General features: G+C 41.4%; 1 protein-coding gene across 1 annotated transcript in view; it reads left to right on the top strand.

The window, feature by feature from the left end:
• Window positions 1–13,014: 13,014 nt before the first annotated feature.
• Window positions 13,015–27,739, top strand: part of TRAPPC10 (trafficking protein particle complex subunit 10) — a gene marked incomplete at both ends in the record, with an annotated part of 40,111 nt that continues 25,386 nt past the window's right edge. Inside the window, 6 exons of the mRNA XM_079542702.1 lie at window positions 13,015–13,105; window positions 21,719–21,800; window positions 22,452–22,587; window positions 24,020–24,216; window positions 25,826–26,021; window positions 27,093–27,204. Of these exons, the coding sequence (XP_079398828.1) occupies window positions 13,015–13,105; window positions 21,719–21,800; window positions 22,452–22,587; window positions 24,020–24,216; window positions 25,826–26,021; window positions 27,093–27,204 (814 nt within the window). The remainder of the gene's footprint in view (window positions 13,106–21,718; window positions 21,801–22,451; window positions 22,588–24,019; window positions 24,217–25,825; window positions 26,022–27,092; window positions 27,205–27,739) is intronic.

Here is a 27,739-nt window from a genome sequence, read left to right as displayed (position 1 = left end):
TCCACGTCCAACTAGAATAATCACACCGCCACCACCCTGAGCCCAGCAAGATGGGAAACCTGCAAACTGATAATTTCCTGAGGCTGTGCACTCTCCTGCTGGCAACTGTACAAGAAGGCAGTTGGCCTATCTAAATTAAGTACGGCACATAATGGAACATAAATTATTCTTGTTAACTTCAAGGCGATAACATAGTTAGGGAGAACAAATTGCACTGAAGCAATGGATTTTTTTTCTTACTCTCTAAGGGATCCCTCAATGAAGCAACCTCTGGAGCTAATATTTGATCTGGGAATATTACAGGCACTAATAGGATTAGACACATGACTTCCTCCTCATTCTGATGGGAGTCAAGTGCTTAAATCTCTTGGGCTTCTCAGAGATTGATTCAGCTTGGATTCATAAGCTGCACCCACATGTCTGTATGCCCAGGTTTGCCTTTCTGACTGCTCCCCAAACAAGAAGAGATAAAACCCCACGAAAGGGTATGTGGCCTTTCCTAGGGAGAGCACCTTTCAGGATTTAAAACAAAACAAAATACCATACCTTCAAATAGTATCTTTGCAAAAATTAAATAATAGGATTGTACTCTCTCACTCACGAGAGAAAACCTGTTTTCACTGACCAGCAACTGAATTGGCAGGGGGGTTCAATCTTGCTCAGCTTACATTTGGTCCGTAGTATAAAGTTCACAGTGTCCATCCATCTTTAATATGTTGTTCAGCATGGCTGAAAAACACTCTGCAACACAGGATGGTAATAGTGAACATTTCTTTATGGTGCTGTTAGTGGATTCTGGACGTAAACATCGGCCCTTGGAAATATATACAACCCTATTCCTGGGGGGCCGTGGAGTTCAGAACAAGAATCAGTGACAGACCTTCTTGTCCTTTCTCACCCATCAATGTTACCATTTGTTTTACAGTCATCTTAGTATCTTTATTAGCAAGAGCATCAATGTTTAAAAGGATCAGATCATGAAACAGAAGCCTGTGGCAGAAAAGCCCTGTGTTGCCTGTATGTATTTGCAATCTCAACTTACAGTACTGTTGTGCACTTGGATGCTTAATCCACCTTCTTTGCAAAATCACATACATTCTAAAATGAAAAGTAGCAACTGCCGGTCTAGCCGCCAAGAGGTGCTGCTATCATGGCATTTAAAGCATCAGACCTTTTCTTCAAAAGCAAATGTTAGTGATAATAAAGCATCTTACCATTTGATGGTGCTGTAAGGAAAAGTTTCCTCCTGACGCAACTGATGCCTATGAATACCTATAGTGGAAATGCTAAGTTATGGCCTGAATCAGTTATGAAGCGCCTGGTGGGAAGGCAGGGCCAACCCAGGGGGGCTCAGGTGCATGTTATGTACCTGAGTGACCAGAAGGAGTGGAGCGAGGATCCATCCTTCCCAGACCTCATTTAAAAGTTGCCAGTGGGAGTAAGAGGACCTTGCTAGAGATCCCTGCATAGCTGAGGCCTTCTGAAGATAAGCAGCTCTTTTCCTTTGTTTCTGTGTCCCAAGCTATTGCATTTGAGCAAATTCTCACTTGCTGCAGCCTAGGACCTTGCCGCTCTGTTGTAATGGCTGCACATTAAAAATACCAAAAAATCTACATCATGTTACAAATAGCAAAAATCTACACATCTTCTGGGCTGTACAACAAAACTAACTTCTTTATTTCATTCTTCCTATCTAGCTAGGGGTTATGCTAAGCTTTGTCCACTTTGGGGACAGAGGAAAAATGTTCATGTTCTTTCTGAGAAGTTATTGCTGTGCTAACAGGGGTCAAGACAGAAGCACAGGGCCACCATGAGGAGATAAAGGAGCAAAGTGTGACAATTCTGCACAGCTCTCATCTCGGAAACAACTTAATGATAAGACCAGAACAGAATTTCATGTAACATAGCTGAAACAGAGAGGTTGTGGATGCCCCATCCCTGGAGGTGTTCAAGGCCAGGTTGGATGGTGTCCTGGGCAGCCTGGTCTACAATTAAATGTGGAGGTCAGCAGCCCTGTCTGTGGCAGGGGGCTTGAAGCTTGATAATCCTTGAGGTCCCTTCCAACCCAAGCCATTCTATGATAAAACCAAGCAGTTTTGTACCTATTTTTCAATGCTCTGAAGTTCTTCACCAGGTAGGAAACGTATGGAACCAGGGAGAGGGGTCACAATTGAGAAAATGGGATTTAAAAATAAAAAGTCAAGTCTGTTTATACTTGTAAAATCAGAGCAATGATCTCATTTGAAGTATTTCCACAAATTAAATCCAAGAATGTGACCATCTCTCTCTGCTTGGTTTTAGTTTGTTACTGGTCTGAGGCCATACTTGGCGAATGTTCCCAGAACAAGCACCTTTGCCATCTTTACAATTATGTTTCACATAAAAAAGCTATCCTCTTCACACAAAAGCTATCCTCCCTCTACGCATGTATGCTGTTTGATCAACTCCCTCATGGAACTGCAGAAAAATAAGGACTCTGAAGTGGGAGACTCCCACTTGTATCCATTCCTAGGCTTATTCTGATGTCCTTCTGAGCCTCTTCTTCAGACTTCACTACTGTGGTAACACTTCCATTTTTGCCACCCAGGGAGGACCTGCCTAAGGTAAGCTTGCAAGGGAATCTGATTGCTAATTAATACTGCATTTTAATTTAATAACTAATAGCTTTTGACATGCTAATTATGAAATGAGTTATCCCTTGATGGATTCAGAATATTTAAATAATGGTGCAACTCACTTTATGGTTCCTTCCTTCCCTCCCTTTTCTCACCATTTTTTAATTGTAGTTTGGATCTGTGAGCACTCCACCAGGCTGGTGTGATGGGCAAACAGAAATATTTATTTCCTAGAAAATCAAATTAGAAATTTTACAGTCTAACTCATTACAACTTCACCTGTACTCTTCAGAAGCTCATCCTAAGCAGGAGGATAAATGGAGTACAAAACCAGAATCACTGTTACATTTGTGCAGAGATGTAATTTGTCAGTAAAGGTTTGTGTTATTAGCGTTTCAGTACCTTTTTTTAGTGACTGCTAGATGTGACCATACACCTACTTTAACAACAGCTTTTTTAGGTGAAAAATTGCTGTCATACATGTACATACATGCACACTGGAGAAAAGGGCTGTCTTTCGTCCTCCTTATACAGGCTAGGAAGTTTGGGTGCATGGACCACAGTGCACAGCTGCTAACACAGCTACAGTAACAGTGATTTACCTTGAGTTACAAACTGGGAATTGCCTGGCTATGAAACAAGTTAAGCCAAGTTGCAGTCTCTTGAAGCCTTCCTTCACTGCAGGTTGCAATGCAGTTGTCTTGCTAATCCCAAAGCTCCTGTATTCCAGTTGTACGTGGAACACCTCCTAATGCTGCCTTCAGTTTTTCTGAAGTACAGCCATTTTCGAGTTCTTGTCCTCCTCTGCTTCTAACACCTTCCTAGTTTAATTTTCCAGATAGACAAGAAAAAAACCTGTGTTCTTCTCAGACCTACAGTCTGAGAACAAGCCTAAAATCCCACTTTGGAATCTGACAGTTCTAAGACTCTGCCTAGAATTCTCTCCCACCCATGCTTTTAGTGTAATTGAAAAGGAAATACCATACGAGTCTTTTCTTGCTTGGCCTAGGATAACTGCTTTCAATTTTAACGTAACACTGGTTAGCTTGCAGTAGGTGCTGCGACTTCACGCTCAGCAGGGCTGCATAATATGAAAAAGGAAACTACTAAGGGAACAGATTCAGAGGCAAGTGATGCAGAGAAATGGCACTCACAAAATGCTGGTGAGAGTAACAGGTGCAAATGGTTTGGATCTCCATGTTTAAGACCAGATAATCAGCCCTAATGCTTCCCTGGTAACAACAGAAATGTTTCTGTTTTGCAGCCTGGGCCTAAGAATGACGTCCTGAAATCAGTCTGCAGCAGTAGAAATTGGTAAGGTTTGAGGGCCTCTGTGAAGTCAGCTGACCTGATTTCTGCCTGTGGAGGAAGATTGCTCACTGAAATGTTGTTTGGACTTCAACAGAGCTGCAAAGGGCTGTAAGATCATTGCAGCATTGCTAGTTAGTATCTAAAATGTAAGTGTGAAATGGGCAAATGACCTAGTGAGGTGAAGAAAAGGAGGCAAGTATAATGATGGCTCAACTGCAGAAGTAATTGGGCCAAATTCCTCTGATCTTTAGAATTAGCTTGGAGCAAAAGGTGTCCGATCTCCTCTTTTGTTTCATTCTGTTCACGGGATGCAGAGAGAGGTACAGTTGTTTGGAACTTTGGACACCCATCACTACCATCCAGAACATACTCTGAGTTTGTTCTTTTTTACTAAGATGGATAAATGAACTTATAACATTCTCAGCATTTGGTCTGTGAATTCAAATAGTGTTCTGTTTGTGCCCGCAAGGGGAAACTGCCTCTGACAATTCAGATATGCTGCTTTATTGTAGATCCTCCGATGACTAATTGAGAGCTACTCAATGCAAACTGCTTAGGAGAGGGGGAAGGTTTGTCATAGAATCAGAGTAGCTGAAGTTGGAAAAGACCTTAAAGATCATCAAGTCCAACCACAACCTAACCATACCACCCTAACTCTAACAACCCTCTGCTAAATCATGTCCCTGAGTACCACATCCAAATGGATTTTACACACATCCAGGGATGGTGACTCAACCACCTCCCTGGGGAGCCTATTCCAGCGCTTAGCAACCCTTTCTGTAAAGAAGTGTTTCCTGATGTCCAACCTAAACTTACCCTGGTGCAACTTGAGACCATTTCCCCTTGTCCTGTCACCTGTCACCAGTGAGAAGAGACCACCCCCACTTTCACTGTAAGCACCTTCCAGGTATTTGAAGAGATCAGTAAGGTCTCCCCTCAGCCTCCTCTTCCCCAGACTAAACAGACCCAGTTCCTTCAGTCTCTCCTCATAGGACATTTTCTCCAAGCCCTTTAAAAGCCTTGTTGCCCTTCTTTGGACCTGCTCCAGCATCTCCATGTCCTTTCTGTACTGAGGTGTGAGCAGGATGACTTCCCTAGTCCTGCTGACCACACCAGGTTGTGTGGTCAGCAAGCCAGGATACCATTGGCCTTCTTGGCCACCTGGGCACATGGCTGGCTCATATTCAGCTGACTCTCCATCAGTACGTTGAAGTCCCTTTCCATCAGGCAGATTTCCAGTCATACAGAGTGCTAGAAAGAGACATTGCCAGGAAAGATCCACCTCCTTCTTTTCTTTTTTCTTTTTAATCCCACAAGGTAATACTGATATTGACAAGTTATAATGATTACAGCAGAGAAATAGTATGCTACTGATCCTCCTTTCCAAGTCAGGCAGCATTTCCCTTTCCTTGCTCCAGGTGTTCTGCCCCACCTTGCTGGCCATCCTATAGAACTCTGTACTTAAGCTTTCCTTTTCTCTTGACTTCTTCATAACTTTTCCTGAACCTTCTCAGAAGCCTGTCATCTCACACTTCAGTTCCACCTTGTCCCTCTGGCTTGTCTTGGAGGCAATTTAGGAGCTCCACAACAAGGACACATGCAGTCTTTGCTAGTTGTTACTGCATCACCATGCATTCATTACTCTCTGGTGATGTACAGACAGTTTGCACAATTTTCTGCCACTGAAACTCAGACATCCAAGGAATGAAATGAAAATGCTCTCAAATTAAGCTGGTACAGAAATGAAGACCTCATACTGTTTTGTTGCTAGTAAATTTCAATCAACAACTCCTTCCCCATAACATGAAATAAAAAGCCAAAGTTCTGATTGCTATGTATAACTACTGCTCTGCGGCTGACACGCTAATGGAAAACAACGAGGTGCTTTTGAAACTGCTCATTCTGAAAAAGAATTCACTTGATGATATTATGAAAGGATTTTCCCAAATGCCAACATCTTTTCTGCTCCTGCAGAATTCACTGGGTGGCAGTGAATTGGTGGTATTAGTTAATTCGAAACAGAATTTTCTATTGAAAATTAGTTCAGTTAAAAATAACCTACTGACTGCGTGCAGGAGAGTTTTATTGGTTATGGCCCAGAGGTGACAAAAACTTAAGAATGCTTCCAGTATTAATTCTTAATTGCCTTTATGTTGAAAGAAAAAGCATTAATATAGAGTGAATCCAGCATATTTTTTCTCTTGTGCTACAGTAATAGAAAAAAAAGCTGTTGCTAAGCTAATATCAAATGCATATATCAGCAACTTCTGCTTTCAATTAAATCCCAAAGTCTAGGCAAAGAAATGGAAGTATATCAAGTGTAGAAGAATGACGTCTATTTTATGGGGCAAATGCATTTTGTCTCATTTTTACACTAGTGACAGGAGGAATTATATAAAACTACATCTAAATATGATGTCTGTTGACAGGGTTTGTATCTGTTTGCAAGAGAGCTGTTCACAGATGGGCCACAAGCAGGTGGCACCAGACTAGGTGCTATATTGCCAGCTCTTTGACTGCTGCCCACAAGCTGAAGTGACAGCATAAAACCAGACATTTGCTTTTATGTCTGACTCTTGACTAGCTCTTTGAGATAGGAATTCCTTTAGTACTCATTTAAAACTTATTTACATTTAATAAGTAGGTCTTTTAATCCCAAATACCATACAGAATGAATTAGAAGAGCAAGTGCAGTGCGTCTCACTGGAAGTTCTTCAGACTTTCTCCATATTTAGAAGCGAATGCTCAACTTGAAGGAAGCTTTCTATCAAAATACCTTGTTTTTTTTTTTCATTCTAAAAATTATTATTGTTCCAGATAGTGACAAATTTAGACTGGGGGATATTCTGACTATGGAGTATTCCTTCTGTATCCAGTTTTGGGCCAGACAGCTTTTGTAATTTTGGTGCATACCAGATGGATAAGCATCTCCTCCTACTACTTCATGGAAATCCCAGAACTGTGCAATGCCTACAAGCTTCTGTTTTAAACAGCGGTGATAGGTAAAAGCCAAGGTATTGTTATCATGAATATCTCTGGTATAATCCTACACTATCACAGAATCAACAGAATCACAGAATGGCCCGAGTTGGAAAGGACCTCCAGGATCATGAATCTCCGACCCCCATGCTACGTGCAGGGCCGCCAACCTCCCCATTTAATACTAGACCAGGTTGCCAGTAGTCCCAGGAAAACCAATACAATCTGTTAAATGACTGGCTGTTGTAGAAACAAGAGAAGGTGAACACAGTTTGGTACAAATTTTTGTGCCTACAGTGAACAGCTCTTGGCAGACACTTTCAAGACCTTCCATGCGATCCAAAGTTGGCATAACAGTAATCTGAACCACTCAGATACCATATTGGGTCTTGCTGGGATGGAGTTGACTTCATAGCAGCTGTAGGGTCACCATGTTTTGAATTTGTGGCCAAAATGGTGTTGCTAACACGCTAATGTTTTGATTACTTCTGTGTTTGTACAGCATCAAGACCACTTCTGTTTCTTGCTCATCTCCTGCAGGGAGTAAACTGGGGGTGGGTAGAGACTAGGGAAGGGGACACAGGTGGGACAGCTTACTCAAACTGAACTAAGGGACTATTCCATACCATACAACATCTTGGTCAGAAGTGAAAACTTGGATAGAGAAAGGAGATAGGGGAGGGAGGAAGGTGCTGCCAAGGTGGTTGCTGCTCTGAGACAGGATCACCATTGCTTTGCCAGTAGGAGGTGGTGAGTGATTCCCTTTGTTTTGTTTCTTGTCTCTTTCTTTCATCTACTAAACTGTCTTTTTTTTATTATTTTTATTTTTATTTTTTATTAATCTATGATTTTTCTCAGCTTTATTAATCTTATTTTCTCCCATCCTGCTGTGGGTGGAGCTGCAAGATAGCAGATGAATGGCTGCTTTGCTGCTGGCCAGGGTCAACCAACCACAAGAAATGGAAAGAAATGTTAGGTTCTGATAGATGTAGAGAATAGAGATATGCTTTTTCTTGGAAAATCTTTACTTGGAAGTGATCAAATAGGAACAGTTAGATATGTGGATTAGCAGGAACAAAGAATTTCATATCTGTAGCTCAATGCTTGCAAATTCTGGGATCTTCTACGATACCCCTGGACCTTCATGACCTTAAAGGCAATCAGACAAAACTAGAGAACAGGAATCCAATTACACTGCTGTTTTGTCTCCATCCTGGCCAAATCCTGGCAAAGAAATTTCACTTCCTCCTGTCACACCCTTGTCAGCTGTGGATCATTTCCCTTCCTGAACACTGTTCTCTTTCTATTTGTCTCCTCTCCTTTCTCTGTTCCTCCCAGATAGGACAGTTGATGTAGTCTCCACACTCAGCAGGAAGATTATCAAATGTGGGTTTCCTCCTGTAATGGACTTTTGCGCTTGTTTCAGGTGAGACAAAGTTGATCTTTTCCCTTCATAGTGTCTGGTACAATGCTATGTTTTGGCTTCAGGAGAAAAAACAGTGTTGATAACACACTCATGTTTTAGTTGTCGCTCAACAGTGCTGTATGGAGCCAAGGATGTTTCAGTTTTTCAGTTTCTTGAACTATTCTGCCAGCAAGGTGGGCTGAGGGAACACAAGGAACCAGGAGGGGAACAGAACCAAAACAGCTGATCTAACCTGGCCACTTAGCTATTCTATACCATATGAACATTGTGTGGGGGAAAAAAAAACAATACACACACACACACAAAACACACATACAAAATCAGTGGGCAGTTGGCTAAACGACCTGCTGCTGCTTGGGGACTAGCTGGGCATTGGTCAACAGGTGGTGCACAGCTGCTTATGCATCACTGGTTTTGTATATATTGTAACCATTACTATTATCACTTTTTCATCTTCTTTTTCTATCTTAGTAAGTCGTTTTGATCTTCACACATGAGTTTTAGTTTTTTTTGTTTGCTTTGCTTTTTTTTTTTTTCCTGATTCCTTTTCCCATCCCATTGGAGTGGGGTTTGAGCAAACAACTGTGCGGTACTTAGCTACCTGCTGGGTTAAACCACAACAACTCACATTAAAACATAAGGTAATTAGGAATATAAATTAACTGCTTTCCTTCCTTTTTTTTTCTTCTTTTTTTCCCCCTTTCCTCTGCCTTAAGTATTTGAAAGACTTTCAACAAGAATTGTCTCAGTAGAGACCCAAAGACTGACATCATATGTTAGGATTTAGTGTTATAACAGTGAGCTAGGGCTTAATTAACCTTCTAGCCTTTTGGGAGACCTGAGACAGAGGATCCAGTTCCTCACAAAACTACTGCTACTTCTCCTTCAGTTATTGAGCTCATTAATCTCTCTGGTACTGTACTTAGGCCTAAAGCTACATCTTATTTTGGTAACTTAAAAGTGCTAAATATTTTACAGAGATAATGAAATTCTTTGTCCTGCCTTGCAGAAAACATCACTTAAATAAACCAGTAAGAGAAAAAGAACTGGGGGGAGAAAAGGGAAATGGAAATTCAGGAGCAGAAAGGGGGGTTAGATATGCAGACTTCCGGTGTTTATTTGACACCTGTGCCATGTGGGTACGCACTTCAAAACGTATGGGACAGGACAGAAGGGGACAAAGAAATTTAACTCTTTAATTGCTTACATTAACCACTGCACAACATATACATACAGAAAATGTTAAGCTAGCTTCTTTCTCTGATACAGTCCTCACCTTTCAAGTCAGACTTCATTCCTTCTCCTGGAGGATGTGTTCCCAAAAGCCATAGAAATGACCCAAAACACACCTAAGTAGAAATTAGCCACATAGTATGACTCATCTTATACTGGTGGGACTGCCTGATGGCTGAGTACTGGGTGCATAAGCCTTTGAGTCATCAATAAGAGCAAATATTAACAGGACTAACAGTAGCAATTACAGCCATATAAAATTTTTATGAAGACAACTTTTAATTCTGTTTGATGCTACTGCAGAGAGAAGTGAAATAAGTGGAAAGTGAGCTGGCTTGAAAGCCCAGTGTAGATGAACAGTGTGAAATCAGGAAGAATAAACATCAGCTATTGCTACTGATAACAGCTAATGCTTGAAGCACAGTTAGAAAGTTAGTAGCAAAACCATAGCCTGCATTTTCAAGTGAAAAGTGAGTTTGTGTCCCTTGTTTTCAGAGACAGTTCATTTTTTCCAATGTTGTTTTCTTACTGCTAGTAGGTTCATGCACCCAGAGCTCTGTTCCCGTAAACATCCATCTAAGAGAGTCAATGGAGCATGCTGCGGCCCCTGTTCACAACACAGCTGCCTATGTGGAGAAACCAGACTGCTTTGTAAGGAGGAAAGGAAAGGTTTGCACACGTTTCTGTTTCAGCAATCTAAACTTCAGAAGCTGAGATGAACACAAGCTCAGAAACCAGAAGTCTCTTCTTGGTCAGGTAGCGCATACGGCTTTTCATTCTCTCATACAGATGCTTCCTAGGTTAATCTATTCCATTACAATGCACCTCACAGTCAATATCCATCACAGTGGTGACCTACTTGGGTACTGAGCTCACTGCTGTAATAAAATGATAATGCTGATGCTAAGGAGAAGCACTTGCACAAGCAGCAGCTGGCTACAAACTGCCCCAAGTTCAGCTCCACGTACAATTCTGCTATGCTAGCATGATTAGGAAAAAGTTGTAGGCCCAAAAAACTGGCTAGGGCTGTTGTTTTAGCTTAATGGAAACACCTACACTGGGACTACTAAATCCAAAGAGACTGAAATTCTGTGGTGACTAAAACCTTAATCCCACTGAACCAGTGACCTTAGCTCTAATCTCTGAGAAAAGGGGACGAGCACTGTACACTAACAGGAGATTTGCTGGAAGAGATTCACACGTATTTTACCCACATTTGCCTGCTTTCATACCTGTGTTGCTTAGGTCTGTGCAGGATGGCCAACGTAATGAATGTACAGAATAAATTCTGCTAGAGCTGACTGGAAGGAATTCATGATTTTTTCACATTTGTAACTTTGTTTTTGTTTCAGAAAACCTTGTATTTGCCATACACTTAGTAGTGATACTGTAAACAAATGTATAAATGCTGTCATTTTTAAAATTGCTGAGTTGCAGTGACATGATATACTTTGACTTTCATAGTCCACACACACACACACACACACACACACACAGAAGTAATAAAGTGTTTACATTCAGCTGCTCGTCTAGACATATAGAACAGACATTTTATTTATTGTGCCATACAAATTTTTTAAAGTTTTGGCCTTTTAAAGTATTTTGTATTTGAGTGGGCCAAGGAAACAAAAATAAAGTGAAAGAAAAAAGTTTGTGCAAGAAGAAAAATCTAAACAATATGATTTCTGTAAATATTTAAGACACCCAAAGCACCTTAGCACAATGTTACTGCAATAAACAGTTATGAGTAACACACAGATATTTTTAGCCCTACCTTAGGTTTATTTAGCTTTACACATGTATGGAGTGTTCTTCATTTTTTTACCCTTTATGGTAAAAAAAACTTTATAGTACGTTTTACATCTTAATTACTTCTGTTGAAGATAGTCAAGTTAACATTCTCCAAGTTTAGGAAATTATAGGGAGGTTGAAGAAATTGTACGCTGCTGGGGTGAACAGTGGCTGCAGTAAAACCAGAATCACAGAATCACAAGGTTGGAAAGGATCTACAAGATCATCTAGTCCAACTGCCCTCCCGTTGCCATTGCTACCATAAGGCAAGCCACTAACTGTATTTCATAGCTCCTCATCCAGGCACATCTTGAACACTGCCAGGGATAGCGACTGCACCAGCTTCCTGGGCAGCCATTCCAGCGCCTGACCACTCTCTGAAAAAGATTTTCCTTATTTCTAACCTAAACCTCTTCTGATACAACTTGCAGACATTTCCTCGGGTCCTGTTTGTTGCCTGGGAGAAGAGGCCAAAGCCCTCCTCATCGCAACCTCCCTTCAGGAATTTGAAGAGTGCCAATTTTATGAGTACTTTAATGCAAAACAATCAGATACAAAATAAGTGCAACAGTGTATTATATCTGTGTACTCAAAGACTTACATTATAAATCATTAAGCTTTGTGGGCCATATTTGCTGGTATGTTCTAGCTGCTCTTTGTGATTCTGAAACCAAGATGTACCTGTGTGTAGGCTGGCTTTGCCCCAGCACCTCGCTCGCATCCCTGTGCTCACCAGCCCATGCCACATGCTCTGCTCCCTGCAATCCTCCTGCTGGCCTCACACTGCACAAGCTACCTTTCTTCAGGCCGAATGATAAACCAGCCATCTGTCACCTTACTCACTGCAACCTGTAAAGTCCATCTTCCAGATGGCCTGCAACAGAACTGACTGGCATGCCTGAGGTCACTGAAAAGACAGTGCAGGTGCATGCTCCCACCCAAGCACCTCTGACCACTGTGGAAATGGTTTAGGCTCTTCAGCGTTATTAAGTATGCGCTTCAGAATCCTATGGTTATTACAAGGATGGTTTGGGCTCGAAGGGGCCTTAAAGATCATAGCGTCCCAACCCCTGCCATGGGCAGGGCTGCCCCCTCCCTTCAGCTCAGGCTGCCCAGGGCCCCATCCAACCTGGCCTCGAGCGCCTACAGGGCTGGGGCACCACAGCTTTTCTGGGCAGCTGTGCCACCGCCTCACCGCCCTCTGGGGAAAGATTTTCCCCTGACGCCTCTCCTACATCAGGCCACCGTTCTGGCAGACCCTGAGCTCTCATACCAGCGCCCCGCAGCACCCAGTCCCGACCTGGTTCCCCTCAGCGCCCGGCCCGCCCCGCGCAGGCGCACCGCTCTTCGGCCCTCTGCTGCCCGGCCCCGCTCCCCTTTTCCCTCCGCCCGTCAGCAGCCGCGCCCGGCCCGGTCGGCGTCGCCCCTCGCCGGCCGTTCGCGGCGCTCCCCGGAAGCGGTAATGCTCCGCCGGTGATCCAGGAAGCGGATGAGCCCGCACGCCTTCCCCTCCGGAACGGAGCGGCGCGGCGGGGAAGGGGAGCGGGGGCCGCGAGAAGGCCCGGCGGAGGCGCGGGCCGTGGCAGCCCCCCCGGCAGCGGCGGCGTTTCCATGGCGCCGGGCGGGCGGGGGAGCCGGGGCTGAGGACCCCGCCCGCTCATGGACCCCGCCGCGGCGGCGGCCGGCGAGGAGGAGGGCGGGGAGAAGCCGCCGGTGATTTACACCATGGAGAACAAGCCCATCGTCACCTGTGAGTGCTGCCGGGCGGGGAGGGCTAAAGGGGCGGCGGCGGCGGCAGCGGCTTGGCGGGGCGGCAGCGGCTTGGCGGCGGGGACACCCCGCAGCTTTGTGTGCGGAAAACGGCACCGGGGAGCGGGTCGTTGTCCGCCCTGCCACCCCTCGTCGCGGCCCTGCGTTCTTCGGGTGTGTTATGGGGTGGTGGTAAATAAGGAACGTGGCTTGAAGGGGTTGCAGGCACTCGGGGTGCAAACGTGGTGATGAAACTTACGCCCCGAACTTCTGGTCGGTGTAGTGCTGCTGAGGGCGAAGAGGAAGGCGTGCCTCTGTGGTGAGGAGGGGTCGCTGCTGGTGGGTTCCCGCTGACGTTATATTTTAATCCTTAACTGTTGTGCTTTAGCTCCGTCTCTGAAAGGCAGACGGTGTGTTTAACGAGCCGTGTCCTGTGGTTCCAGTGATGGATTAGTTCCCTCAGGTGTAAAGCACGACGTGTGGACACCAGCCCTGATGGAAAACAGCAGCTCTTGTGGTTCTGCAGGTGTAGAGGGCGGCATGTGGAGTTCACTTAAACACATGAAGCACAGCTGTAGTGCTGCTGATGGATGGGAGTCAGCCACAGAATTCTGTGTGCTTTAAAAGGAGGTTCATCTGTGATATCAGAAACAACAGAATTGGAGTCACAGAATATCCTGAGTTGGAAGGGACCTGGAAGGACCATCAAGTCCAACTCCAGGTTCCACATGGTGCCACTCAAAATCCAAATCCTATGTCTGAGAGCACTGTGCAGATGCTCCCCACTGGTGGCCGTGCCCACAGCCCTGGGCAGCCCACAGCCCTGGGCAGCCCACAGCCCTGGGCAGCCCACCGCCCTGTGGTGCAGCCCCTTTCCCTGACCCCCAGCTGCCCTCCCCTGACGCAGCTCCATGCCGTTGCCTCGGGCCCTGTCGCTGTCACACACAGCAGAGCTCAGCGCTGCCCCTCCGCTCCCTGTGAGGAGCTGCAGCCGCCATCAGGCCTCCCCTAAGCTCCCCTGCTCTGGGCTGAGCACAGCAAGGGGCCTCAGCCACTCCTCATGTGACTATTTGCACTTTATCAGTAAGGCCATGGTAATGCTTTGTGTGCTTACAGAATAAAAACTGTTCCACTTTGTGTGCTGTCATTGTACAGAGTCAGCTCTATTGTATTTCCTGACTAATGATTTATGTCTTAGACTGATACTGATATTCAAGTGTAAACTCCTAACCACATAATTACAGAATTGTGTGTGTGTGAATGCGTATATAGTTTTCTCCAGACTCTTTTATAACTGTGCTTTTCTTTTTCTTAAACTTTTTAATTGATTTTGGATGTAGCTCCTAAATAGAAGTCAGTGGTATCTTTGCTGAATATTCTATCCTCACCTACTTCAGACACCTCTGAAATCCATTTCAGGTCTAAAGACAGAAAAATGAACATATGAGAAACACATAAAGGATATCACTGACTGTGCAATCTACTGTAGGGATTCTGCAGGGCTGTTGTAGTCAGTCTTCAGAGGTCCCTTCCAACTCATGTGGTTCTGTGATCCCCATTGGTGTCACTGTACTACTCAGGCTGAGGTGGAATGTTCTTTAGGTTTGCTGGTTTTGTGTTGTGTCCGGAATTGGAGTGTGTATGTATGAGGGAGAGGAGATGGGCTGCATATCAGTCCTTACTGTTCCTGTATGATTGGAGTATGTAAAGTACCTTTCAGTTTGTTGAAGTACGTGCAGTTTTACTTCAGGCTCTCTGGCCTCTTTGTGCAAGGAAACTTTCAAATTTCCAAACGCTGAATTTCATCAGGTTTCAATCAAGCCCAGGTATCTGATTTTAAAAATAATTATTTTATATAGCAAATGTATTTTGTGTTTGCAAAGTGTTTTAGACTCATCACTATACAGTATGATGACAGCATATCACAAATGAGATACAAGGCAAACATTATGCATCATTTGTGTGCCTTGCTGGACAACAGGAGCTGTGAGCAACCATGACAGCAGTATGGCAGTAAACCTTTTCTGATGTGAATTGGAATTGATTGATCTGACAAAACTGAATTCAGAAAATAAAGTAACTGAGCAAAAGCACTCAGCAATGATGACTCTGGTGAATGTCGTAAGGGTGATTTGCTATCATTTTCAAACTTTTTTTTTTTGTGGTGGGAACACATTTTGTTTTAGCAGCTTTTGTTTCCTTTCTTCTCTGTCCAGAGAAGTGGACTTGGAGATGATGGAACCTCAAATAAATGTGTTCAACAAAAATGACTTTGGTGAGGGAAAACATTCTGATCATCCATGAACAGATGAGGCTTGGTATTTTAGGAAAATAGTTGCTGGATTTGTATTGGTTTGTTGGAAAGTACATTCGGAACTACAATATTAGAAACCATTCAATTACTACAGCTTCTCTTCTGTTTTGTTGTCCTGGTTTCAGGCAGTTAAAGCTGTCTGGGATAAGTGTCCTGCCCAGCAGGTGCATGTGAGGGGGAGCAGAACCGCAAAGAGATGCAAGGTGGTGGAGTCTCCTTCTCTGGAGACTACTCAAGATCTTCCTGGATGCTGTCCCGTGTGGCCTGCTGTGGGGAAGCTACTTTAGCAGAGAAGTGGACCTGATGGTCTCCAGAGGTCCCTTCTGACCCCTCTGATTCAGTGATTCTGTGACTAGCTTTTGTCTATGTGAAGATAAGTGAGGTTGTGTCTCAGAACCTGTTTATTCAGAAGTGTTTATTTCCCTTTGCTACGGGATTTAGATTAATCTGTCAAATAAACATTTATATCATGAAATGCTCCTGTTGACTTTCAGAGTTTATGTTTGGTAATTGAGAACTGAAGGGAAAAGTTTGGTATGAAACTTGTTTTCACGACACTGCACATATAGTGATATGTTGCAAACAAGTGTTTTTACCTACGTGAAACATTTGAGCATATTTTCAAAGGAATGCTTCTATGGAGCAAAGAACTGGTAGAGTTGTGCTTCCAAAACTATGAGTTTGTCTCTGTTGTGCAAGTAATCCTTTGCCAAATTGACAGACTCCTGAATGTAGCACTGTGGGTATGTATGCTTTGTCCCACAAAGTGAAAATGGCAGCTCCTATGTGGCTTGTATAATTGGTGCCTATAGCAAATGCAGTTTTTAACTGCATTTATTCTTTTCATATAACTAACAAATCTGAAGACAGTTTCTGTAGGCAAGCAGACAACTGTATTATGTAAGAATGGAGAAGGTAGTATATGCACAGACAGGTGCTGTTCCCCTGTTGTTTTTTCACCTTTCCTCAAAATGGCAGCATCCCATGTAGTATGAAGTCATTCTTGTCAGTTAGGCCTGAGTGCTGTGATGATTCCTTTCCAGAACAGTTTGAGGCACGTTTTTGTACTGTCAGTCTTAAACCCAGTGGGGACTTTCACATATCCAGCTGTGGATATTCTCACTGCAATACATTACATTGCAAGCGCTCACCGGTCAGCCTCCAGCTTTCTCTCACTGCTGCAGAAATACTATTTTTAGTGTTGTTAATTGTTTTTTATTCAGAGGCAGGTTGAGCCTCAGACATCTTGGACTTTAGTATCTTCCTTGCAATGCTGACTTGGCATAATCTTTAAGCAAAGTAGATTGCTTTCTTAGCAAATCTGAACAATGCTGCTTGCGTTTCCTGGGTCGCATTTTAAATTTAATTTGAGAAAGTCTTTTGAATAGTAATATGATGTTCATTAAAATACATGCCAACCAAGTGTTCTGATTAAAGAACTTGTCCTTATGTAGCTGGTTTACACTTCAGTTACTTTCTGTCATTATCCACATAAAGAGCAAGTTGAAGGCTGTAGACCGTCTTGGTGAATGAAGTAATGTAATAGTTTTCTCAGAGCTTTTCTGCCATGCTCTTCTTTTGCAATTATTGTCAAGCAGTTGAATGCTCCTTATCAATATGTAGTGTCTACATATATATATATAAAACTGTGTGTATAATTTGTTCTCGCGGTCACTGCTTTTAGTAGAAAGAACTTTCTACTTTATGTCTCTTTGGGGAGAATAGGTTGCATCGCTTTCATCAGAATGTGTTGTGATGCAGCAAGAGCAAGATCATCGTAAGCCTGAGAATGGAAAGTGTCTGCAAATACCTACAAGAGCAGCAAAAATAGAAAGGACGAATGAAAGCGAAGAGAGTTTTAGATCTTTTTAGAATAAGAAGGAGTACCTACTGTTAAGGATACTATCGTGGGATTGAAAGAGCTTGATTCAGATGATCTTGTTTGTATCACTAGTAGGTAGAGGTCTTAAAATGTGCCAAACAAAAAGTGGCATGTAGCCTAATTGATTTGGTGCTAGTGAGACCCTTTAAACAACTACATCCTGCAGAAGTGTGTTCTGTTAGCAAACAGGCCTCCTGTTTGCACTTTAAGTTGTTACCGTTGAGGAGGTGATCTGATTTCATTCTGTACTTATGTCTAATTACCTTTATCATGAGAAGAGGCAGCATATTCTTGTCAGTGTTAGCTCCTATCTTATAAACATGGTGGTGCAGCACTAAGATGGAAAAACTTAGTACCGGAAATTTCTTCTACAGGTTACAAGTGAATTAGGTAGAGTTCTTGTATAGCAATTAAGATGTCTTATATTTTACCTTTCAGCCCTCTTCGGGAAATGAATCCAGGTTGGGGAGCAGGAGGACCTTTTAAAAAATGAAAGCAAAGCAATAAAACCCCCAAACAAACAGCAAATGAATCCTTCCAAGACTTTAGATGGATACGCTTATAACAGGCTAGTGAATTCTGAAGAAAAAAAAAAAAATACCACAGCAGGACTTTTAACCAATTTAATAATAAATGAGATAAGAAAGATTAGTGTTGAACAGTATTTGAGAATAAATGCTCAACAAACCCACTAAAGTGTAGTCCTGGCACTGTGCTCCTTCAAAAGTTCTTAGAGCCTTTTGTCTCACGTGACAGTTTTTCACTGATGTCAAAGAAAAATATTTGTCTGCTTTAGTCATCTGACGTCAGAGGTGTGCGGGTTTTTGTTTCTATTTTCTTAACACTGCCTGTGTGGTTAGTTAATGGATTGGAATGATTTCATTCAGAAGAAAATATTGATCTGGGAATGTTCAGATAGTTCACTGACAAGCATCTAGAAAGTTTGAGATGTGCTGGGGGAAAAAAAAAAGATTATTGGGGATTTTGGTGAGTTTGGGATAGGTCTCAAAATGTTATTATGGTTCTTGTGCGTCAGCCAGCTTGTCACAGAGTACCTGTTCCTCTTGGGGATACTGGACTTGTAGCAAAGTACCAGGGAGTAAAACAAGAAGGAATGGAGAAATCATCCTTTACGCTTTGGCTCTACTAGTGACAATCCTTGGAGTGAAAGCTTAGTGTTGAGGCCCTTCCACCGAGATGAGTTTGCTACAATATGGTTGCTTAGGCATCCATCCACATTGTATTTGTTTTGTTGTGTGTCTGCCTTTGTTTAAGAAGATAACTTATTTAAAGCCATTCTCAGACTTTATATATCCTTTTTTTATTCCCCCCTTTCCTTTTCTTTCCCCCCAGACTTTGGAGTTTGTTGTAAGTTGGAGTTCCAGGGGTACTTGTATTCTTGGAAATGTTTTGTTCAAAATTTAGTTAGATGCAAGGCAAAATTCATGTGTGGGTTTTTTTTGTTTGTTCATTTTTTGTCTTATTTTAAAAATATTTTAGGACGTAGATCATGCATGCAGCAACTACTAATGCTTCAGGGACACATACAGAACAGTGTGATACTTTTGCAGTAATTCACATCTCTTGAGTCTTGGGAATCTTACGCAACAACTCTCCCAAACAATCCTGATCTTCCAGGAATTTTTATTCTGTTATTTAGGAAGGCGATACTCTTACTGTCTGCTTATATTGATGTTCTCCACTTCCACTCCAGTAGCAGGCAGTTGACCTGCATCTTGCCAGTCTTATGGTCCTTTCTAGGTTGTACTACCAACTTAAAGAATCGTAGAATGGTTTGGGTAGGAAGAGACCTTTAAGATCATCTAGTTCCAACCCCCTGCTATAGGCAGGGGCACCAGGTTGCTCAAAGCCCCATCCAGCCTGGCCGTGTTTCCAGGGAGGGGACAACCACAACTCATTTAATGTTTGTCCTGTGTCAGTTTTATGCTAGTGCTGCCTGCTGATAACTTCATATTCAGTGTTTGATGAAATGGCTCAAACTTGCTGATGACAGTAGATATAGGGTCTAGTTGAGCAGAACCTGAAATACTGCAATCCTTTGGGTGTTTGTAATACTCGGTGACTGTGTTTGGTCCATGTTCAAAAGATAAGGTGATGTAGTTTGCATTGGAGGTCCGTTCTCCTTTTTTCCTCTAATCATTGAGGATAGCCTTGCATGGATCACAGATACGTTCTTATGTGCCCTCAAATCTAGTGCAGGAGAAAAAGCTAATTACAACAAATGAGTTTTAAAACTAATGTAGTCTTTCTTCAGCTGACAATGTGGTGTGGTTGTCTGTAACAGGAGGGCACTTAAATACGTATTACCATTTGGTATTTTTTCTGTATTACGGAACTAATCTTTTTACTCAAGATGTTGAATTCTCAGATGTTCTGGGGTGCAAATTGAATTTTTAGGTGCAGCACAGGACGAGCGCTTTGCTGTGCTCCAGAGGCAAAATCTGTAGTTCTCCTTTCTTTGTGTCAGGCTTCAAGCTTCCCAGGCTATCTCTTTGATGTGGTCAGCGTGCTGTTGCTAAATCACTGAGCCATATTTCACTTTCTATGGGCAGTAATGAGTTGCAAATCAATAAACAGTTTTTTATGGCCCATCTTAGGAAGATGTTGTAACTTGGTATGAGATAGCTTTAAGCAGTATTGCCAACACTTGTTTCAATATTCATTTCAGAATTTGTTTATACTATTAAATTAAAGATTTCGTGTGCTGCACTTAATTCAAACAGAGCAGGAGGTAGCGCAGAGTCGAGAGTGAAGTGCTTGTTCAGTAACTTTCTGGAGACTTCAGGCTCAAGCAGTAATCATAGAGTAACTGCTGGTTTATTTTTAAGCAGTTTTAGGAAATGGTATCACTGAACAACAGCTGTCTTGGTCAGATGTCAGAGCACCTGGGTTTGCTTGTTCTGGTGTTTCATCAAACTTGTTTGTTTAGTATCTGATGATTGCATTATGCTAGTGGCTGATGGTCAAAGTGGTATATTAGAGAAAATTAGGAAAAGATGGGTGGACTGTAAAAGATGCCAACCTAATTCCCAACCAGAGGAGGGAACTAAGATGATCAAAGGGCTGGAGCACCTCCCCTACGAAGATGGGCTGACGGAGCTGGGCTTGTTCAGCCTGGAGAAGGCAAGGCTGCAAGGTGACCTCACTGCAGCCTTCCTGTATTTAAAAGGGTATTAAAAAGAAGAGGAATCAACTTTTTACAAGGGTAGGCAGTGATAGGACAAGGGGAAATGGTTTTAAGTTCAAAGAGGGAAGATTTAGGTCGGATGTCAGGGGGAGGTTCTTTACAGAGAGAGTGGTGAGGTGCTGGCACAGGCTGCCCAGAGAGGTTGTGGATGCCCCGTCCCTGGAGGTGTTCAAGGCCAGGTTGGATGGGGCCCTGGGCAGCCTGGTCTAGTATTAAATGTGGAGGTTGGTGGCCCTGCATGTGGTCAGGGGGGTTGGAACTTGATGATCCTTGGGATCCCTTCCAACCCATGCCATTCTTTGATTCTATGTTTGTAATTAAAGTTTAGTAAACTCCTATTAGGAGCAGTTTCTTGTTCTGTGCACAATGGGAGGGAAAAGAGAGGATGTCAGGTTCTTCTCCAGCCTTAGCTCTTCTGTTCCATAGAAAGGCAAGAAGATCCTTTGTTCGGGTTGGGCTGTACAACAGCAGGTGATTATAAAGATTATAAAGACAAGTGGAAAACTTCCAGGAAGCCGACTTGCTGTATGCCTGTTTAACATGGTAATTGGAAAACATAACTCTTCAGCTCCAGAGATCCTGAGAAAGGTGTGGGGGAAGGAAAGTGAGAATGTGGAGCTTCTGGAGGAAGGAAAAAGGATTTTAAAAAAAAATTAATTTGCAGTCTCAGAAAAAGGGGAATGCAGTAATTCAAAGATAAAGCCATAAGGAGCAGAAGAGAAGAGGAGCCACAAAGAAGAGAGCAATAGCTGAGATAACTTCAGGGCAGCATGCACGTGAGAGATAGCATAAATGATATCGCAGCTAGTACGGGCCAGCTCATTTTCCCAACATCAGAATGCACACGTGTCATAATAGGTATTAGAACTCTGATCAAATGCTATGAAATTTATTTTTATAGCCTCAGTCCTATTCTCACTGGAATGTGTTTATTTGCCAGAAGTGACATGCATTATCTTCTCTTTAATTGTGATGGACTATTGAGGCATTGTACCTTGTCTAGTATGGTTGATTGCTCAGTCAGGAAGTTATAATAGCATATATATTATGTGCCTTGTTGAGGTGTTCTTTTAGGTTATGTTGGACTCAAGTGTCCGAAGCAAATAAAAATACAACTTTTATATTGAAACAAAGCATAGTTTATTAATAAGTTTTTTTTTTTTCTTTTGTAATTTGCACATGATGATAAATTATTTTATTTCATGCTTAGGTGCTGGAGATCAGAATTTATTTACTTCCCTGTATCCTACGCTTTCTCAGCAGCTTCCAAGAGAACCCATGGAATGGAGGAGGTAAATTTGCATTTGGTTCTGTAGTACATTTCAGTATGTTACTAAACATGGGAAAGTGTGCCACTGTGTCGTGGGAAGCTTTTACCATAAAGTGAGTCAGGCACCTGCCTTAATTAGTCAAGGTAAATGTTCAGAATGCTCTCTTCTGCATCTCAGCTGTGTTGAACCTTACCTGAAGGAAAATAATAGCAATGCTGTGTTTCTTTTTGTTGTTATTGGTGTTTTGGTACGTGCCTTGATGCACTTTGAGTGTTTTGAAAGGGGCGTGCTGCTCTTTTTCATGAATATATAGGTAGAATTTTAGATGAAACTTCATTCAGAATCCTTGGTATGGCCCACTGTGTTCTGGTGGAGGAAAATATTTTGGGGATTTTCTTATTTAGGATTTTCTACTTTTAGAGGTCTTGGAGTTATAGAAAATCTTTTAATGCAGGCTGAAAAGCTTCTAGCTGCTGTTCTTGTAAAAAGGAGCATCTACAATAACACTTCAAGTGATACCGTATTTTAGCTGACTTTATGTAAACTACTGTAAGCATAGTTTTTGAGTTTCCAGTACCCAGAGCTTTTCAGTTGATTCAACAAAAGCCATTTTCATATTTGGGTTCTGTTACATATGTCTCAGTTGCTAATTTCAGTTTTTGAATTTTTCAGGTCTTATGGCCGTGCTCCAAAGATGATTCATCTAGAATCAAACTTTGTTCAGTTTAAAGAGGAGCTACTACCCAAAGAGGGGAATAAGGCTCTTCTGACTTTTCCCTTTCTTCATATTTACTGGACAGAATGTTGTGTAAGTATTAGAAAAACAAAATTAAATTGTTTTGACTTTCAGCTTGCCCTGTCTGTCATTTTTTTTTTCTTCAAACTTGCTTTTTGTGTTTGCTTGAACAGTTAAGTTTGCAATGTATAAGTGTACATACCTAGTATATCAGAAACTTGTCAACTTAAGTACATTTTTGTTATAAGTGATGTTTGTAATGTTGCTTGATGCTAAGAGGAAGGCTTTTGAATAGCCTTTTTTTAGCATTTTGTCATTAAAAAAAAACCCAAAGTCTAACAGTGTTATTGCAGTAGCGCAGGACATTTGCTACACGATACAGAAATGTGGCCAGATTATTTTGGTTATGATCAAGAATGTGTATTTTGCTTTATCTTCTGCATATGTCAGCTGTTAGTATGCATCAGTGGTCTAAACTGGTGTATTGGGTTCAGATGGAAAAGTTTTGGTAGCAGAGGGCTGCAGGAGTGACCTGTGTGCAGAGGGCCCAGCAGCTGCCCCATGTCAGAGCAAAGCTAGCTCAAGCTGCTCTGAAAGGGACTGTGGGCAGAGCTGAGCAGTGAGCTTCACTGGGTGTGCTCTGGGAGAGTAGTTTTAAGGAAGGGAAGAACTGCTGCCCAACATCAGCTGAGAGTGAGGAATGAGAATTGTGTGAGCAGTAGCCCAACCCTGCAGGCACCAAGGTCAGTACAGAATGAAGGCAGGAGGTGCTCCAGGTACAAAGCAGAAGCTCCCTGCAGCCCAGGAGAGGCCAATGAATGAGCAGGCTGTGAAACCACCACAAGTGGATAATATTTGGAAGGTCTTAATTCTGTTTACCTGAAGTTCACTGCTTAGAGATTGCATAACTAATTCGTAATAGAGACCAGTTGAATGACAGAGGTAACTTCTGATTTGTGACCAAAGGCATTCCTAACAGGTTGGAGAGTTATCTGAATTAATCTGTTTGGAAACAACCGAAAAAATGCCAAATAACCTTCAGTGGTTTTGGGTTTTTGTGTTTAAAACAAACAAAAAGCTCGCCTTTCTTCCCCTCCAGCTTGTAAACACTTTTTGATTTGAGCTGTGTTAGAAGGCACAAATGCCACGCTTCTGTTGTTATGCAAGAATATAACAGTTTAGCTTTTTGGTGTCAAACACACTCATGTTGTAAAATTTAAGAATATAATCTAAAGGACTGTACCAAAAACTAATCAGTACAATGATTAGTACAAAGTGGCCAAGAATTATGGCCACTCTTAATCAATTACTAGAAATAAATGAAATTCGAAGACCAAAAACCTTTGGCTTATTTGGTTTCTTGCAATAAGTAAATTTATTGTCACTAATTCTGTTTGATAAGCGTTTATGGCTTTCTTCTGTTGGAACAAAAGTACAGAAGTTGCCTTTTGAAATTGTTTAGAATGACTTGTTTGCTTTGGTGATTCACCACTTCTCGCCTTAGGACACAGAAGTGTACAAAACCACAGTCAAGGATGACATCACCAAGTGGCAGAACGTTCTCAAGGCTCACAACTCAGTGGACTGGCTAATTGTGGTAGTTGAGAGTGATGCCAAGAAAAAGAACAAAACAAATATCCTTCCCCGAACTTCTATAGTAGATAAAATAAGAAATGACTTTTGTAACAAGCAAAGTGACAGGTAAGGAATTCTTTACTTGCAAACTTTTAAATCTTTGACTAGTGTGGTGCTGACTTAAAACCTTAACTTTTCTATGTAACAGATTCCTTGCTTTTTATAGGATCTTCTCTGATGTCCAGATGCAAAGCTGTAAAAGGAGGAGTTTATTTTAATTCCTCATGGATTAGCGGTGTCTGTGAAATGTTTCAAGAATATTTCAAGTACACTGAAGTTTCATAACTTATCTTGATTGAAGGGGAAAATTCCATGCTCTTCTCAGTTTTCAGAACTTAGGTGCAGAAATGTTATCAGAACTACAGGTAGTGGTAGTGTGGTGTGAGGGGAAAATGAAGCTGACATCCTTAACTTTTTTACCATTGAACTGTACTTTTCACTTAATAGATCACCTTTCCAGTATGAAATAATTGATGTAAAAACAGGTGAAGAAACTGAACTTATTATAAGGGAAAAAAAAATGATGAAAAAAGTTATGAAACTGTTTTTGCCTTCATTAAAGACAACAAAGTATGCAGATTTTATTTGAAACAAATAAATATCTTCTTCCTTACTCTGCATCATTGCATGGAATATATAATATAGTTTCATTTTGTTTTAATCTCAAGAGTTAACTGTAAATAGGAGATTTTCCCCCTAGGAATGGGTGATAGTTCAAAGGGATAGATGACAATACGCATTGTACCTTAGTGTGATCTGCCAGTGACCAGCTGACAGGTCAGCATGTTGTGACATCGACAGCAATTTATTTATACCCACTTCAGGACTGCAAATAGTCTGGACGAGTCTGAATTATGTTGCTTTTATTATCTCATGGCAAACTGATTAAAACAAGCAGTTAGAAAACATCACTTTTCTAATAAGAAATGATGTTCGGTTTAAATAAGAGGTTTTTCTGCCTTTGAAGATGTCGTTTTTGATTCTTGTTAGATTATGGTATAAAAACTGAATAAATAAATGCTCTCAGTAAGACTTATTTATTTGTGAATTACTGTGATCTGCTAAGTACTTATTTAAAAAGAACAACAAAATAACAACCCCTCCCAAAAAAAAAACAGTGAAAATTCTAGCACGTGAAGTTTGTAAAACAAATTGACATCCTGCAAGAACATACTTTTTTGATCTAACTTGTCTTGATTTCTGCTCTGCGTAATATTTGCCAGCAATAACTATAATTGTTCTGCTGATTGTATTTCTAGGCAGGCTTTTTTCCTTTGTTTGCTACAACATTATTACTCACATATAATAGTTGGAATCGTGTATATCCATTATTTGATTTTTATTAAAAAAGTAAACAAAAAAACTAAAGCTTCAAATAGTAATCATTTTGTAAAAATCTCTTAAGTCTTTTCTGTAAACTATATAACAGCCTTAAACATACATGGGAAAGTTTAAGAAACCAAAAAAACCCACCACCAACAACGAAAAACAAAACACTCTGCCCCCTTTCCTTCTCTCCCCCCAAACTTTTTCTTTGAGTGTTGAATTAAAAGGTAATTTTTATTCACTGTGAACCTGTCGGATTGCACTGTATTACAGTGCACTGTATGGTGCATTTATATGTAAAATTTTTATTTTGTATCACCTCCAAAATAACTTATCAATTTTCTTGCAGATGTGTGGTACTTTCAGACCCTTTGAAAGACTCTTCCCGTTCTCAGGAATCTTGGAATGCCTTCCTGACCAAACTCAGGACATTGCTTCTCATGTCTTTTACCAAGAACTTAGGCAAGTTTGAAGATGACATGAGAACTTTGAGAGAAAAAAGGACTGAACCAGGATGGAGTTTCTGCGAGTATTTCATGGTCCAGGTAAGAGTGTTTCTCCTTCTTCTTTCTTCTTTTTTTTTTTTTTTTTTTTTTTTTTTTTAATACAAAAAAGTGCTTTGAGTTTTAGTTCTAATAATGGCTTGTCTTTCTGGTATTTTTAATGCTCTGTTTGTTCTTTGAGGTAGAAGGGGATAGGGGAGATGAATACTGATATAAATGCAACATTTTCATATTGGCAAGCCTAAGGAGGTTGTGCACGCAAGCCTATGGCAAACAAAGTGTTACAAATCTCAACTGTAACAAACACAAAATCATCTAGAAAATATTGTGAATTTTGGATAAATGTCCTATTAATAGGGTTGTACAAAGACATTCAAACTTGTAATTGGCATTTAATGCAAATATCAGTATGCTTTCTTTGCTTAGTTTATTAACAGTATGTGTGGAGAAGTGTCTGTTTTGAGTAAGGCCAAATAGAGAATGCCCTCGAATTCTGCTTTTTTGTATTTCTAACTATGTCTGCTTTAGGTGATATAGAGAAAAGAAAGAAAATCTTATTCAGTAGAACTAAAGTTTTGATTCTTTTTAGTTTTCCAGTCACTGTATAATTCTTTTTCTTACACTAATATCACATCATCCTCGCATCTCCTCTGAGTTTGTCTGCTGCCACTTTGTTGTGATATGTCTACTTCTCTGACTCTTTCTACCTTTAATTTTTTGTCTCTTTGCATACTGCAGAACCTTTATTGATACTGCAATGGTGTTTTCATGGTGTAAACACAAGAGACATTATTACTGTTATGGGAGATGACTATTTAGTAGGTTTTCTTTGAAACTTGAACTTTCAGTAGATGTACGAACAGTCGCACAGATGCACAGCAGGATGAACTGGCATAGCTGTATGTTTGTAGTTTTATTGTTAGCTTCACTGTGTTAGGAGGAAAGGGTGCATCCACTACAGTGGTAGATTTTTCTTTTGTATATGATTACCAGAAGAAGAAACATGTTGGAAGTAGTACTTCCTGGAGCTCTGTGTAAAGGTGGAGGCAGCTTATAATACCAAACATGACTAGTATCCGTAATGTGCTCACTGTCTTGCTTGTGTGTCAAAAGGAAGAACTGGCCTTCGTCTTTGAGATGCTGCAGCAGTTTGAAGATGCACTAGTGCAGTATGATGAGCTGGATGCCTTGTTTTCTCAGTACGTTGTGAACTTTGGGGCTGGTGGTAAGTGTCTTAAAATGGTAAAAATTATCCTTATTCATTTATGTGCTGTGCTTCACTGAAAGACGATGATGCCTTGGGTACCATGTGTGTATGTGGGAGAAAGAGATGGTACATCGCAGTGAAGGTCTGCTAGGCAGCTGTGCCCTTGTCACAATCTCATTGTATCTTCTTAGTTCTTGCTTTTAAGCCTCAGAAGTGGAAAACAGTTTTTAATGAAAATCTGCATTTTGCTTTTATTCAGCGATTGTTATAAAGAAGGCTCTGAGCCTCTGTAATTACCTAAGTTTCAGTCTGCCTGGGATGCAGTTGCTGTTCTCACCACTCACTTCTAAGTTAGTTAATAAAGAGCTTCTAGAACAAATGCGTCCAGTTTTGTTTCAAATTATGAGATATTTCTGTTCACTTTTGTGGTGATTACCAAATATGTGCTTAATCTGCTCTGCAGAAGATGAAACTTTCTCTTCACAAAAAATTCACTGTACAAGAAATACCAAGTAACTTGAAACTGTTTTAATGAGTGGAAGTATGTGGTGTT

This window comes from Tetrao urogallus (assembly GCF_951394365.1).
Source record: "Tetrao urogallus genome assembly, chromosome: 1".
Classification (NCBI taxonomy): domain Eukaryota; kingdom Metazoa; phylum Chordata; class Aves; order Galliformes; family Phasianidae; genus Tetrao; species Tetrao urogallus.
The sequence above is the reverse complement of the archived record's forward strand: the minus strand, read 5'-3'. Positions and strand labels throughout refer to the sequence as shown.